The sequence below is a fragment of the Erinaceus europaeus genome, chromosome 7, assembly GCF_950295315.1.
Source record: "Erinaceus europaeus chromosome 7, mEriEur2.1, whole genome shotgun sequence".
In the NCBI taxonomy this organism is placed as follows: Eukaryota; Metazoa; Chordata; class Mammalia; order Eulipotyphla; family Erinaceidae; genus Erinaceus; species Erinaceus europaeus.
The window spans coordinates 133,432,851-133,449,588 of record NC_080168.1 but is presented as its reverse complement, the minus strand read 5'-3'; the positions used below and the strand labels follow the sequence as shown (position 1 = coordinate 133,449,588).

At 44.4% G+C, this 16,738-nt stretch overlaps 1 protein-coding gene across 5 annotated transcripts in view; it reads right to left on the bottom strand.

Moving 5' to 3' along the window:
• The window catches only part of ANO4 (anoctamin 4), a 413,046-nt gene that overhangs the window by 383,084 nt on the left and 13,224 nt on the right, over positions 1-16,738 (bottom strand). For all 5 annotated transcript variants that reach the window (XM_060195637.1, XM_060195638.1, XM_060195640.1 and 2 more), the window contains exon 3: positions 15,852-16,103. In XM_060195637.1, the coding sequence (XP_060051620.1) occupies positions 15,852-16,103 (252 nt within the window). The remainder of the gene's footprint in view (positions 1-15,851; positions 16,104-16,738) is intronic.

Genomic DNA, 16,738 nt, shown 5'->3' with positions numbered 1-16,738 from the left:
CATCCTGACTTCCCTGGGCAGACGCCCTCACCAATGTGTCCTGGAACCTCCCCTCCCCAGAGCCTTGCCCCACTAGGGAAAGATAGAGACAGGCTGGGGGTAGGAATCCACTTTCCAACACCCATGTCCAGCAGAGAAGCAATTACAGAAGCCAGACCTCCCATCTTCTGTACCCCATAAAGGTCTTGGGTCCATGCTCCCAGAGGGATAAAGAATAGGAAAGCTTTAGAGGGAGGTGATAGGATACAGAGTTCTGGTGGTAGGAACTGTACCCCCTCTTATCCTATGGTCTTGTCAATATTTCTATTTTATAAAAACAACAACAACAACAACAAAAACACCTGGTAGCAGTTTCTTGAAGGGCTTCCTGAGAAGAGCTGCCGTAGGCTCTGAGAAGAGAAAAAAAGAAGCCAACTCTTGCTGATGAGCAGGGCTGTTCCAGCTACAGATCTCGGAAGTGTGACTGTCCCTGAAGATCTAGCAGGACTGGGTGGCCATCCCAGTTGGCCAGAGCATCCTTCCTGGAGTCCCATTCCGCCTGGGATGGGTGCTGGGAACACGGAGACCTGGGTGGATGTGAGGCCACGCCATGTGCAAGAAGCATGTGGCCACTTAAAGAAGCCCAAAGAGCTTCCTGGGTTTCCTGCCCAAATCTGCTAGCTCCAATTTAACCCTTCCGGAAATCCAGTGGTAGATGGAGTATTAGACAAGGAAATCATAACTTAAGATCCCCTAACAGAGGATCCAAAATGTGTATTTTTCATTTTTTAGATTTGTTTATTTACTTTTGATAGACAAAGAAATTGAGAAGGAAGGGGCAGCAGATAAAGAGACAGCACTGCGGGGGCTGGGCTGTGGTGTACCAGGTTAATCACACATAGTACAAAGCACAAGGATCCTGGTCCAAGCCCCTGGCTCCCCACCTGCAGCTGTCTATATTTCTCTCTCCCTCTCTATCTTACCCTGCTCTCTCTATTTCTCTCTAACCCATCAAAAAAAAAAAAATCACCACAGGAGCATTGGATTCATACTGCAGGCACCGAGCCCCAGCAGTAACCCTAGTGGCAGAGAAAAAGAGAGAGAAACAGAGAACTGCTTCACCGCTCAGGGAACAAAGGGAAAGCATGTATTTTTTTTTTCAAGCCAGGCAAATCCCATGAATTGTCAGCAATTCAAGCTTAGACTTTGATTCTGGATACTAGTAGCTCTAATCTCATCACTTCATCCTTTCTACAGTGTAAGCTCTTCATCTGTTTGAAAAGAAGACAAACCCCTGCCCCCCAAAATCTGAGCATCAGACTAGACACAGGGAAATGCATTTTTTTTTCATTCCACTAGCTATGATGTCCAGACTGTCGGTGCCTTTTTACACTATTAACACCATCACTCCTCCAGAGGATTCATACACCTGAGTCAGGCAGGCCTGAAGCACAAGTTCTCGCCTTAGTACAAGGGCAGATTTGCCTAAGGAGAGAACACAAGACAACTGGCAGAAACTACTGTCTATACTGGAACTCTGTCTGGGTGTCTATAACACTTTCCAAATCAACACTGATGTTTCCAGTTATTCCACTTATTCCAGATATCCATACTTCCCCAAAGGCTATGGGTGCTTTATTCTAAGACAGAGAGCAGGTCTATTAAGGTAGAAGCAAAACCAGATCTCCTGTAATGGCAAAGAACAGAACCTCAAGTCCCAAACCAGTAATTTGCAAACTTTGATGTGTCTAATAATCAGCAAAATTCTTTTTTTTTCCACTTTTGCTGCCCTTATTGTTTAATCATTGTTGTGGCTATTGTTATTATTGTTGTTGTTGCTGTCCTTGGATAGGACAGAGAGAAATGGAGAGAGGAGGGGAAGACAGAGAGAGGGAGAGAAAGACAGACACTTGCAGATCTGCTTCATCGCCTGTGAAGGACTCCCCTGCTGGTGGGGAGCCGGGGGCTCGAACCGGGATCCTTCCGCCAGTCCTTGCGCTTCGTGCCACATGCACTTAACTCTCTATGATACCGCCCAACCCCCACAATCAGAAAAATTCTATCTAAAATGAAGTTGTAGCTCCAGGCTCAGGATAAAAAAAATGCCTGTCAGCAGATATGAGATTTGTTCCAGAAATCATTAGGAACAGGTCTCCAGGTGATATAAGGAGTTATATGATCAGTCTAAGCAATATTGACACTAGCTAAAATGTTCACTGTAAAGAAAAAAGAAAAAAAAAACTAGGTTTGAGTTTACTGGCAGCCAGAGGGAAAAGGTGAACCAGTGTTATATACTTAACATGAAACTTAAGCAGAGATACTTTATAACTCTAGAATACAAGATGTTATATTTTATCTATTACTGTCTACATAATAAATAATCTCTAAAATTAATTACTTAATCTGAAAATGCCATCACCTGCAAGGTTATAGAATTTGCCTGAGAATTACAATAGCATTCAAATTCATTTTAAGCCAGGAATTGTGGTAATCTGATATTCCATAACATTTTTCTGCCTCTAGCTTCTAAGCCTCCAGAAGAGAGTACGTACTCCATTTCAGTAATGCAGAGGTATGGAGTGAGAATCAGAGTTAGAGACACAGAATCAGACCTGGGAGTGAAAGCACCTTCTTCTAGAATGTACCTGGGGCTACAGAGATGCATAGCGGTGAGGGCCAGTGGGGTGCACTCAGCTGAACACACAAATTGCCATGCTCAAGGACCTGGGTTCAAGCCCCTGTTAAATCCCCACATGCAAGAAGAAAATTTCACCAACAATGAAGCAGGGCTGCAGGTGTCTCCCCAACCCATGTCTTCCCCTTCCACCTCAGTTTCTCTGTCTCAACCCATAAAAGAATAAAGAAAGAATTAAAAATAAAGAATTAAAAACAAAGTCTTAAAAAGATAGCATAGTGAATATGCAAAAGGACTTTCCTGCCTGAGGCAGATCCAATAAACAAACTATTAGAATGTGTCTGCATTTAACTGTGCTCAAAGACTGGCCAAGACTTCCTCAGAATCCTGGAGAACTGGGTGAGCAACCCTTCTATGACAATGATTCCCTGTACCCACAGTCTCTTTATGTCCATCCCAACATTGCCCATTGTTGTTAAAATTCGGGGGCTCTTGCTGGCCGGGCTAGCTTCACGGGCGGGTAACAGAGACGACCAGAGACATACGGCTGGGCAGGGAAGCTGTATTTCTTTATTCAGGAACAACGATTCATAAACTAAACCAAACTAATCACCAAACAGAACTCTGCTGTCTCTTTGCAGCGGCGCAAGCACTCTCTCTTACTCTGCAACTCTGCAACTCTTCCACTCTGGAACTCTGACACTCTCCCACTTTGGAACCCTCTCTCGGGGTTCCTAGGAGAGGGGCCAAGCGGGCCCGCGAAAACTAACTGGACTGATCCAATTCTCTTGGCGGGGGAGAACTAGAACCCAATGTAAAGCATACAACAATTCCCCCTTTTCTTTTAACTAAATGGCTACAGTATCAAGGGTGTGGGGTGAACAGAAACCTATATCGTACAGCATTTTTATAAAAAGAAACTGGCACAAACATGGAGAAACATGCAAGCAAGTAACAAGAACCAGTGTGCTGCTAAGGGAAGGCCTGAGGGGGCCATATCTGCCTCTGTGGACTAAACTTTATCAGCTTAAAAAAAAACATTTCTTGTCTCTGGGGGGGCTACTTGCCTCGACGGGCATTTGCATGGGGGCGGGGAATGGCCTAGAGTCCCAAAGGCAGCTGGCTGCAATTTACTTACTATGAAACAAAACTTGTTATTAGCATATTTCTAATAGAGAAGGAATTTGAGACTTTTACATAGCAACAACGTCTTTTTAACCTTTTGTTACACCCATTCAAGATGGAGTCAGGAAAGGAAACCTCAGGCATGAGAATTATTAGCATAGCCATTGTGCGATCTACCATTTCTAATAGAGAAGGTAATGGAGAGTTTTACATATCAACAAGTCTATTTAACCTTTTGTTTAGACCAACTTAGTTAAAATATATTGATTGTTAACTAATTTTTACCTCAGACTCTAAATGTAAGTTAATTTTATCTTTATGAGAATTACGTTGAAAACCTTTTTTATTTAACTTTGTCTAGTAAGAATTTAGCCTTAAAGTTACTGTTTACCAAACTTTAAACATACACATAAACATGGTCATTAATACACAAGGAGAGAAACCTTTGTTACAAAGACATGTCGTTTTAAACACGAATTTAAATCTGTACTGTCTTAGTTGTTGGGGGGGGTTCACCATCCGGAGGTGGCTTCCCGTGCAGCTTCACTTTTAGGAATTGCAGGTTGCAATCTCTGCACAAATCTCTGCATACTCCAGCTTGTCTGCCTTCAGACCGGACCGGCAGCTGGAGATCTCGTGTGCCCAGTTTCGGCAGGGAGCCTGGGGGTCCGGGAGGTCCGGGATCGTTCCAAAATTCATAACAAGAGGGAAGGCAGGCCAGTTTTGTAGAAGGCGTGGGCCTAGGTGCCCAGGGGTGGCGGCCATGATAGGCCGCCGCGGCCCTGCCCCATGGCCTTGCCATGTCTGCTGCCCTGCTCTCAGTGGCCGAGCAGCGTGGAGGGATCACGCGTCCAGTGCCTTGCGCCACGCGGTGGAGAGCCGGCTCCTGTGGGCTGGCCTGTGTGCTGGCATCGGGCTCTTGTGTGGTGGAATCGGGCTCCAGCGTGTTGGCATCGGGCTCTAGCGTGCTGGCGTCAGCCTCTTGCGTGCTGGCGTCGGGCTCTTAGGGCTCTTGTGTGCTGGCGTCAGCCTCCTGCGGGCTGTGGGGCTGTGGGGCTGCGGGCGCGGTGCGTGGGGTTGTCTGGACGCAGCCGGCTGGCTGGCTGTTTAACCAGGTGGAAACAGCAGCTCCGCGCCTCACCTCCCTCCCGCCGGCTCTTCCCACTGGCTGTTCTGAGTTCGCCCGAGCGAGTGGAAACCACAGAGTGGTCCAGAGATAAATGTTCCAGAAACAGCAAAACAGTCTCGTGAAGAAAGAGCAGAGGCCTTTGGAGATCTCTTCATAAGCAGAAGAGAAGGCCATAGTGCATAGGTAGCCAAATTGTCTTTACTTATCTGAGAGATGCGCAGGTCAGGTCCACGTGGGCGCCATTTGTTGTTAAAATTCGTAAGGCTCTAGCTGGCCGGGCTAGCTTTATGGGCAGGTAACAGAGACGCGGAGACAACGGCTGGGCAGGGAAGCTGTATTTCTTTATTCAGGAACAATGATTCATAAACTAAGACAAACTAATCACCAAACAGAACTCTGCTGTCTCCTTGCGGCGGCGCAAGCACTCTCTCTCTTACTCTCGAACTCAGGAACCCTCTCGGGGTTCCCTGGGGCGGGGCCAAGCGGGCCCGCGAAATTAGCAGGACTTATCCAATTCTCTTGGCGGGGGAGAACTAGAACAACCCAATGTAAAGCATACAACAGCCCATGTTCATGGAAGGAAGCAGACACTTCATGTGCAGATTAACTGCCTCACACCACAAAGGGGCACCGAGCCAAGGGGTGCTGAGGGACTTGCCCCTGAACCATAGCAGCTATGGGCAGAGGAAAGAGTGCACCACCACCACCACCACCATCCTCTTCCACTCCTGAGGGATGACCACACTGCAAAGCCTCACTGTCAGAGCTTCACGCCAAGGCAGCAATTACATTTCAGTATCCTGGTGAATTCCCTATTAATCTTCCTGCATTATTTATAAGGAGATCACATCAATGCCAGCAGCTGGCTCAATGGCCAGCATCTCTCCTTGGTGTTACAGTCACAGATGTATATTTCTTGGGGAGTCCTTACATCCCCCAGAAGAAGAGTCTAACAAAGATGTATGATTCTGTAATGAGGTGAATACCCTCCCCACACACAAAGAAGGAAGGAGGGAGGGAGGGAGGGAAGAAGGAAGGAAGGAAGGGAGGAAGGAAGGAAGGAAGGAAGGAAGGAAGGAAGGAAGGAAAGAAAGAAAGAAGGAAGCTGATTGCCTGAAAAAAAAAAAAAGCAGGAAGGTTTGCAGGTTTAATAACTGACAGTGTGAGTAAGCAGGTTGTGTTGTCTCTGAATGCTGATGGTTTTTGGATTTCAACAGAGAAATCATTTGTCATTTTGTCAACAGCTACCTAGACAATGGCTTCTGACACATTAGATGGCATCCTAGGCACCGAGATCTGTAACCTGACATTTTTAATGCCTACCAATTACTTAGAGGTAAGGGAGGCCAAGTCTCAGATTTTATAAAAAACATAATTGTACATCCATATGGAGTCAAAGCTCTCCCTGAAATTTCTGAGCATGGTATCAACTCACCAGAGTAGGGCTATCCAAAGATTGGGGAGAATACAAGATTTAAATTACAGAAAATGTCTCCTGTTGTTCAAAGATATTAGAGATAAAGAATCAAAGTCAGAGAGCAGGCAAAGTCAAATGAAAATTAACCCTTGAATGCTAAGCACACAACTTGTGGGGGGGATGGCAGAAAGAAGAAAGGTGGGGATGGTGGACTATGGGGGAGAGGTATCAATACTTTTGTGACTGAAGTAATGTAGAAACATATTTGAAGAGTTGAAACCATGTCCCAAAATCCCATGTATTTTTTAAGCTAGTCATCTTTTTTAAAAAAACATTTTTTAATTGAGATTAAAGTGGCTTATACCACACCCATTACCACAGTCCTATGCCCCACCATCCCAAAGATAACCACCATGGTTCTCAAAAAAAAATTAGTTTGTTTGCTTCTGGTTTTTGGGTATTCAGTTTATTTTTGTTTTGTTTTGAAAGCTATTATGTCCTATATAATCTTATAAGTCAACATGAACTCACAAAAATTTTAACAGTAAATCAAAAATGCTGGGGATATATATAAGGAATCAAACACACACATCCCAAAAGATCTGTGTACACCTATGTTCATAGCAGCACAATTTATAATAGTCAAAACCTGGAAGCAGCCCAGGTATTCAACAACAGGTGAGTGGCTGCGACAGTTGTGGTGTGTTTACACAATGAAATACTACTGAACTATTAAAAATGGTGAATTCACCTTCTTCACCTCATCTTGGAGTTTGAAGGAATCATGTGAAGTGAGGTAAGTCAGAAAAAAAAATTAGTATAGCTACAGGTACTTTGAAGTATAACTAAAATATGCCTACTAGCTATCTACAAAATGGAGGAACCCCCCCCCCCAACTCTTCATCTGCACTATTCCAGGCTTTAGGTCCATGATTGTTCAACAATTTGTTTGGCTTTGTATATTAACTCTCTTTTCAGCCACCAGGTTCCAGATGCTAGCAGGATGCGACCAGACTTCCCTGGAAAGAGAACCCCACCAATGTGCCTTGGAGCTCTGCTTCCCCAGAGCCCTTCCCCACTAGGGAAAGAGAGAGACAGGATGGGAGTATGGATCGACCTGTCAACGCCCATGTTCAGTGGGGAAGCAATTACAGAAGCCAGACCTTCCACCTTCTGCATCCCACCATGACCTTGGGTCCATACTCCCAGAGGGTTAAAAAATAGGAAAGCAATCAGGGGAGGGGATGGGATACGGAGTTCTGGTGGCGGGAATTGTGTGAAGTTGTACCCCTCTTATCTTATGGTTTTGTCAATGTTTCCTTTTTATAAATAAAAAAAATAAAATAAAATGATGAATATGGGATGATCTCACTCATGGACAGAAGTTAGTTGAGAAATAACCTCATGCTTGAGAGTACAAAGCTTTACCACTGCGCCACCTCCCAGACCACTATCTCTAGCCTTCTTAAACCCTAAGACATCAGGAAACTTCTCTATTCTCTACATAACACTTATTTCTCTCAGTCCTGGAATCTCTGGGGTGGGGCTCACTTTCCTGCATACTCCTCACAATTTATACCAACTGGTACTGCATCTGCTGATCCCAACCTAATCAATGCAACCAGTTCCACCTCGACATGTTTCACTTCAGACTCTGTCCAGAGACATCAGGCGTGGGATGTCAACCCTCTATTACTCTGGTGAGATCTTTCCTATCTCATAGGACTCCTTAATTCCATTTCAGGTGGTGCACTTCCTAACAAAGCCTCAAAACCTAGATATAGACCAGGAGCCACGAGATAGGCCATATGAACACATGTATCCATAAGTTAGGGGAAAATATATACCTTAAAGCAAAAGTGCACCGTAGTTTGCTGTGAGTCAATAAATGCAGCAAGCAAATAGAAAGACCTAAAAAGATACCATAAAGTACCTAATCAATAGTTTCAACTTAGACCTAGACACCCTCCTCACTTCTTATTTCACTTCCCTCAAGCACTCCAAAGATAACTTTGTCTAAGTAGGGACTACAAAAGCTGAATGAGGTCAAGAGACCAGCATACTTTAATGATGGCCCTTTTGGTTGATACCACTGTCACTGGTCATCTCTATCACGAACAGCATAGTGGACCCCTTTGTGGGTCCTTTGTAGGACCTTGTGCTCAATGTGGATCAACAATGGTAGGGACTGTTCCATTTTCCAAAGGGAGATTGGACAACATACTCTACTACCCAAGGAAGATGGGTCCTGAAATTAATGCAGCCTGGAATGTTCTAGCCAAGACCACAGAATTCAAGCTCAGACTTACAGGGATGCAGAGGTTACACAGATATGTCCCAGATCAAGTCAATGGGGTTTACAGTTATCAACATTTATATACTTTCCCATATTTGGGAGCTACTCTCTTCCCAGGTCCAGCTTTCTAGTCCTTTTTTTCCAACTATAACACCATCTCCCCAGACAATACCTTGGGTCTACCTGCCTATCAGAGGTGAGGTGCAGGCAAAAACTAGTAAAGTCATGGGCCCTTGAAATATATCTAAAATAGACCTACTAACTTTTTCAAAAATGGAGACCCCAAATCTTCATCTAGAATATCCTTGCCTTTAGATTTGTTCTGCTTTATATCTTAATGCTTTTTCAGCCACCAGATATGCTACCATATGCCAACTGGACTTCCCTGGGCAGACAACCCCAACAATGTGTCCTGGAACCCTGCCTTTCCAGAGCCCTGCCTCACTAGGGAAAAAGAGAGACAGACTGGGAGTATGGATTGACCTGACAACGCCCATGTTCAACAGGTTCAACGCCCATGTTCAAGCAATTACAGAAGCCAGACCTCCCACCTTCTGCACCCCATAATGATCCTGGGTCCATACTCCCAGAGGGATAAAGAATAGGAAAGCTTTCAAGCTTTCAAGGGAGGGGATGGTATATGGAACTCTGGTGGTGGAAATGACGTGGAATTTTACCCCTCTTATCCTATGGTCTTGTCAATATTTCCATTTCATAAATAAAATTTAAAAAGAGAACACAAGTAGTTTTAGACAGGTGGGGGGGGCATGGAGTAGGAGTGCCTCCCTGACAACTAAGTTCATAGCTGAGGCTTAGGGGAAAAAAGAAAATATTTTGAAAGGCTATTAGTAGCTTTACTCACTAAAAGTCTGTTAGATCACTTCATTAATCAATTCAAAATACCATTAACACAAAAGCATAAATATCTTTCTAGGCACAACAAAGGAAATGGGAATCAAAAACTATGGTGATGTTTGTGGCTTCATCTAAATCATAACCAAAGCTTCAGGCAGGTGCAGGAGTTAGCTCACAGTTGGCAGAGCAGCACTGCAAAAGCACCTACTTTGCAGACGTGAACTGTCATGGTGAGAGGGGTCTTTACATGAAACTGAGGTGGGGGGACAGTGACACAACTTGGCCAGGATAGCACAGCACCTTGCAAACAAACTGCCTCAAAGACCAAAAGCCTCGGTTCTGAGAACCAGAAGACCACTCAGCAGTGAGGGTGCATGCCTTGCCATATCACAAGGCCCAGGTCTGAGTGCTGTGGCACCTAAAGGAAGCTTCAGTACAATGCTGTCGGTGTCTCTCTCCCTAAACAGGGAGGAAAGAAAAAGATCTGAGACCTACTTGAGTTACTGGCGACTCTAGACTCCCAGTGGCAAAAGCCACTGAGACAGCCTGTGATCAAGGGTTTCCCCAGCTCCAAGCCTGCATTCTTCCCACATCCTTTCTCCAAGTAATTGTTCGTTGCCCTTTCCCTAGGCTCAGCTATCAGACATAGTCTGGTCTGTAGAAGCTGCCTAACGTCTCTTGCGGAGAACAGGTTTAAAGTCTTGTCTAAGACCGTCCTCTCCTGAAGGGTGAAGGGCTTATACAAGAGAGCTGACACATCACCCTTGCTGCAGCTGAAATCTGTCCACTCCTGCACTGAGCAAGCCTGGCTGGCCAGCAGAGGCACCTCTTATGCAACAGAAGAGTAAGTGCCTAGGGCAGCTGAAGTTTGTTTTTGCTTTGGGGTGGGGGAACAACGGGAACACAGGGTTACTGAGATGGCTAACTGAAGCAAGGTCCCGGTCACAGTTCTCTGTTGACTCAACACTATGAGAACCTCAGGGAACACAAAGATCCTTTGAGGGGCACAGCTTTGCCAGCAGTCTTCAATAACTCACACCCTGCTCCCACAGACCCCACACATAGCAGAAAGAATAATTACCCTGGGCCACCCTGAAACCAAAGGAGGTCTCTAGCTCATCAAGTAGAGGTTATTATGTGGGAACAGTGAGGAATTTCAATCCAGAACCAGCAAGCTACAGCAAACCACAGGCAAGTCCAGGGAAGAAAAGGAAGGTTAGCTTTTTTTTTTTTTTTTAAAGAGCTTAAGAGGAAAGATCTGGGAAGGGAAGGAGTAGCAGGTGCATGTGGTCTCTCCTTGCAGAGACCTCCACTCCATTTTGAATTGGTTTCCTTCACTTCATTTCATACCCTGTGACCTCTGTTCATTGTCAGGAAGATTCCAGGGATGGCATCAAGATAAATGTTGTTCATATTATAAGATGAAATTCATTAGTCAGCAACAACCTTGGTTTAGTGGATACTGATGAGCACTTTTAAGAGAGAAACAGAACAGAAAGTTGAGTGTATGGCAGATAATAAGGGTTATCATTTGTCTCTCAAACATTTGTTCATGGAGGAGGAAGGGGGAGGAAGAAAAAGGAAGAAGAAATAAAAGTGGTATCTCAACATCAAAGTCAGTATTTTAGATAATGGTTAAAATAAATAAATAAAAGTTGAAAGCCACAAGCTGAAAGCAAGCCTGAACAGCATACCTACAGTCAGCAGTCGAGCCCAGTCCAGCAGAGGGCAGGAGGAGCAAAGCGCTCAGATAAGGGAAAGATCCCAGGGGTTCAGCAAGAGCCACTTTTCACATACAATGAAGGAGTCTTTGGGGTATGTGTGCCTCTTTGGGGGTGAACAAGCACAGGTATAGGGGACTGGTGATATCTGGAGTGGAGTGCGCCCCTAGTGGCAGGGCTCACCCTGGTAGACTATGGGGCCAGGTAGGGGGCTGCTGAGCTGGGGCTCTGAAACAGGCAAGCATCAAAATCCCAGGAGGGAGTTTACAAAAAGGAGACTGCCATGTTCACTCTGAATCTCCAAGAAAAGGATCCAGGAACCTTCTCTCATTATTTTTTATTATCTTTATTTATTTATTGGATAAAGACAGCAAGAAATTGAGAGGAAGGGGGAGAGAGAGAGGGAGAGAGGTAGAACACCTGCAGCCCTGCTTCACCACTTGTGAAGCTTTCCCCCTGTAAGTGAGGACTAGGAGTTTGAACCTGGGTCCTTGAGTATTGTAACAAATGCATTTAACCAGGTGCACCACCACTCAGTCCCTTCATTTTTAACAAGTTCAATTGTGATTCTTACCATAGAGTGGAAACTACACTCTGACTTCACATATTTCTTTGGGCCATCTGGGACTTCAGCAACACTACGATCTCACCTCTAGGGAGCAGCACCTTTGACATGTTGAGTATCACTGTGAATGCTGACAGTCAACATTAAAAAGATTTATTCCAGAACAGAATCCAATTACACACTGGAATTGTCCAGATCAACCATTATGCCAAAGTACTAGACCTATAGAAGAAAAACATGGCAGGATAGGTTTTTGCATGATTTAAACCGCCAACTCTGACTTTAGAAAGAAAAACAGTTAACTTGCATAGGTAAAGCTTTCTACAACTCATTTGAAGTATAATGCAAGTAATGAATTTTACGGCAAGATGCTGTAAGCATTTACTTGTCTTGCCCTCCATGGTTAAGTTATGACTCCCAAAGACTACAGAGCACAGCAGAAGACAAAGAATTTCTACAGAGGGCCAGGCTGCAAATATTTTAGCCTGTGCAGGTCAGAGGTTCACTGCCTTGATTAGTCACCTAGGCCACTGTTATGAAGACTCCCATAATCAATATATGTAAGGGATGTGGCTGTGTTTCAGTAAAGTTTTACAAATGAACCCTGGAGTTGAATTTCATAGACCTCTCATGTCTTAAAAGATTACTTTATGCCCCTCCAGTAGCTACAGTTTGAGTGTCTGTGTCCTCTCCCAAAATTTATGTTATCCTAAGGCCTGGTGTGACAGTACTGGAAGGCAGAACCTTTGAGAAGTTCAGCCCTCAGGAGAAGACCAGTGCCTGTGTGAGGCAGTCCACAGAGGAGAGGTACAGCCCTCAGGAGAGGCTAGTGCCCGTGTAAGACAGGCCACAGAGCTGCCACTGCCCCTCTGCTATGTGAGGACACAAAGGAGAGTCTGGATCAAAGCACCACCTAGTCTGAGTATGTTTACCCTCTCAATCTAGAACTTGCAAACTCCAGAATAGAAAACACACATCTCTATGGTTTGTAAACTTTCTAGTCTGTACTGTATTGTTACAGCAACCTGAACAGATGAAGACACCAAACATTTTTTTTTTTAATTAAAGACCATTTAGGTCTTGGCCTGAACAAAAACAAACTGCACTTAAATTTAGCCCACTAGATATAATTCATAAACCTTAGCAGAGGTCAAATTGAGAGACCAGTATGAACTGGTAGTAATTAAAAATTACTTTTTTTTTTTCCTCCAGGGTTATTGCTGGGCTCGGTGCCTGCACCATGAATCCACCGCTCCTGGAGGCCATTTTTCCCCCTTTTTGTTGCCCTAGTTGTTGCAGCCTCGTTGCCGTTATTATTGCCATTGTTGACGTTGCTTTGTTGTTGGATAGGACAGAGAGAAATGGAGAGAGGAGGGGAAGACAGCGAGAGAGGGGAGAGAAAGATAGACACCTGCAGACCTGCTTCACCGCCCGTGAAGCTACTCCCCTGCAGGTGGGGAGCCGGGGGCTCGAACCGGGATCCTTACGCCGGTCCCTGCGCTTTGCGCCACGTGCGCTTAACCCACTGCGCCACCACCTGACTCCCTAAAAATTACTTTTATGATACTTTTTTAAGTATAAGAGTTTAATTCAAAACAGATGCTCTCTAAGTAGAAGTTTTAAATGTTAAACAATAATATCATGTGATATAGCATTTCTAAGCATTTACCTAAAGAACATGAAAACACTAATTCAAGGTTATCTTTTCGCTTGTAGTTTTATTAACTCGAAATAGCCAGAACACAGAATAGACCTAAATGCTCATTATCAGGTGAGTAGATAAAGAAACTATTGGAGAGACACTCCACAGAGTGTTACTCTATCACTAAAACAATAGGAACAGCATCTTTTGGTACAAAATAATGGAGCTTGAAGTGATTATACTATGAAATAAGAAACTGAAAGGTGATTACCTAGTGGTTTCCCTCACTTGTGGAATATAAATAAATCAAACTGGAAAAAAAAACAATAATGCAAACTCAACAAAAACTATCGTAGTACCTGTGATAGAGCACACAGATTACCTTGTGCAAGGACCCAAGTTCAAGCCCTGCTCCCTACCTGCAGAGGAGAAGCTTCACAAGTGATAAAGCAGAGCTACAGGTATCTTTCTCTCTGTCTCCCCTTCCTGTCTCAATTCATCTCAGTCCTATCAAATAAAAAATACATAAATGTTAAAATAAAAACTATATTGGTTGCCAAACAGGTAATAAATGGAGGTGGGTCAAATGCACAGGGGAATTATTTTTGTGCTAGGCCAACACTAGAACTCTAGGGGTAGATATAGTAAGTTTATACACACATAGAGATATAAAGCTACATCCCTACAATTCTTCAGTATTGTAAACCAATAAGCTAATTTAAAAATCATGTAACAGAGAACCAGATAGCTAGTTCGCTGTGTAAGATGCTTGTCAGGAACATGTGTCAGGGGTCAAACCCTGGCACCACATGGGAGTGACATAACACGGGATAAAGCTCCTTTGCTGTGGTGATTCACCCTCTCAGCATCTCTATCTGAATGAAAAAGAAGACCCAAGAGCAGAGAAACTGTACATGTGAAAGGCACTGACCCCACAAAAAGACCAATAAAAATGCATAACAAAATTCAGAATTCTCCACCTCACACCTCACATCAGGAAAACAAGAAATGGCAAATGTTGCCAAGGATGTGAGGGAAGGGACTCTTAAACATTATTGGTGGGAAAGCAAACTGGGGCAATCCTTGTGGAAAACAACATGGAAAGTTCTTAACAAATAAAGATGGAAAAACCTTACAATCTAGCAATGCCACTCTTAGGCATATAACCAAATAACATGCGAACAGGGGCAGGGTGGTAGTGCACATGTTACAATGCTCAAGGACCCAGGTTCAAGGCCCCAGTTCCCACCAGCAAGAGGAAAGCTATGCGAGTGGTGAAGCAGGGCTGCAGGTGTCTCTCTGGCTCTCTCCCTCTCTATCTCTCCTTTCCCTCTCAATTTATGGCTGTCTCTATCCAATAAATAAATATAATAATTTTTTTAAAAAGACATGAAAACATTAATTTAAAGGGACATTTGCACCTGTGTTCAAAGCTAAATTATTCCTAATAGCAATGGAAGCAACTTAAGTACCCATCAAGAGAAGACTGGATAAAGAAACTATGGGATGCATATTAATTGATATATTACTCTGCAAATTAAAAAGATGATAGTCTATCCTTTGGGACAAAATGGATGAAACTGGAGATGGTTATGCTTAATGAGGTAAGGAGGTAAAAGACCACTGCATGTTACGGCTACTCTAATGCAAACTAACTTGCAAAAAAAAAAAAGTAACCAGGCTACCTCTCAGACTTCATGAGAAACAAGGTGGATGGGGCAGAGGTGTACAGAACTTTTGCTCCTGAAACCTTGTTACCTTATAAACCATTACAAAATCACTAATAATTTCTTTTTTAAAGACTGTGATTGGGGCCAGGCAGTAGTGTACCTGATCAAGCACACACATCACAGTGCTCAAGGAGCCAGGTTCAAACTCCAGGTTTCCACTTGCAGGAGGGGAGGCTTCATGAGAGGTAGAACAGTGCTGCTACACCTCTCTCTCTCTCTCTCTCTCTCCCTCTCCCCTACTTACCTCCCCCTCTCTTCAATTTCTTTTCTTTAATACTTTATTTTATTGGATAGAGATAAAGAGAAATCAAGAGGCAAAGGGGAGAAAGAGAGAGAGAAAAAGACACCTGCAATACCTGATTCACCATTAATGATGCTTTTCCCCTGCAGGTGGAAGCGAGGGGCTTGAACCCAGGTCTTTGTGCCTGGCAATTGTGCACTTAACCAGGTGCACTACCACAAGTTCCCCCTCAACTTCTGTCTCTATCCAAAATAAATAATATTTTTTCGACTTTGATGTAAAAAATAAAAGAAATCAGATTCAGAGTTGACTTCCAGTTGACATTTTAACATGCAGCACTAACATATCATCTAACAACTGTAAATAGATCCTCCTGCCTCTGGCACAACTGCCTCCTGTGAGCATGGAGAGCGGCCCTCCACAGCAGTAGCAGGGCAGGCACCATCTGCATAGACAACAAATACATGAGGGAAGCTCTAGATGGCATAGGTCTTGAGTTGCCGGGCCTGTTGTTACCTGTGGTATCCTGGCTCAGGGTCTCCTGGCTGCTGCTGCTGTAAGAAGGCACTGGAGTGATGGACAGTGAGGCCGGGCAAGACAGGGGTGTGGCCAGGTCTAGCCTGCGCAGGAAGGACTGCTGGCTGGCAGGCAGACCTACATCTCTGGAGACAACAAGGGGCAGATCCGAGGGTAGCGGGGGTCTGCCCAGCACATAGGGGTTTCTCCAGTGGGTGAGCCCAATGCCAACAGGCCCGGTGGTATCATAACCTGTGAGACAGACACTATGGTCAGGCACAGCATTCAGATCCTTCTGTGGCATTAACTCAACCATTTCCCAAAAGTCATAGCAGCGAGTCAATTCAAACACCATTTGAGATAAGGATACATGTTGCCAATAAACAGGTAAGAAAAAACTTTTTGGAGTGTCAGTCCTTTGCACAGATGCTAGCTGGTGTTTTCATTCTTTTAATTTCAGGCAGACAGGTGGTCGGGGGGAAACACTATAGCAGAGCTCCACCATTCATGGAGCTCTGGGTTGTGGTTCTCCCATGTCATGCCAGGACTTGAACCCAGGAGCTAAAGCATGATAAGCCATGCACTCAACTGGAATCAGCTGTCTCCCAGGCCCGAAATCATCACAGGCACCATAGCTGCTGTACTATCTCCACTTATTCATGATATGTCCGTGAAGCCTGCCCTGTGTCCTCAGCACCAAATCTTTCCCCTTGAAGAAGATGAGATTTGTGGTCATTGTGAGAAAAATCCCTGGAGGCCTACCAGGTGCTCAGTGTTTCTGCATCAGGGATTCTAGTCCCCACAGCAGCTGCACAAGGGGACTGTTGTCGCCATGGTTTCATGGGTGAGGATGCTCAGCTCACTCTACATTAGCCAGGCGCAGGCTG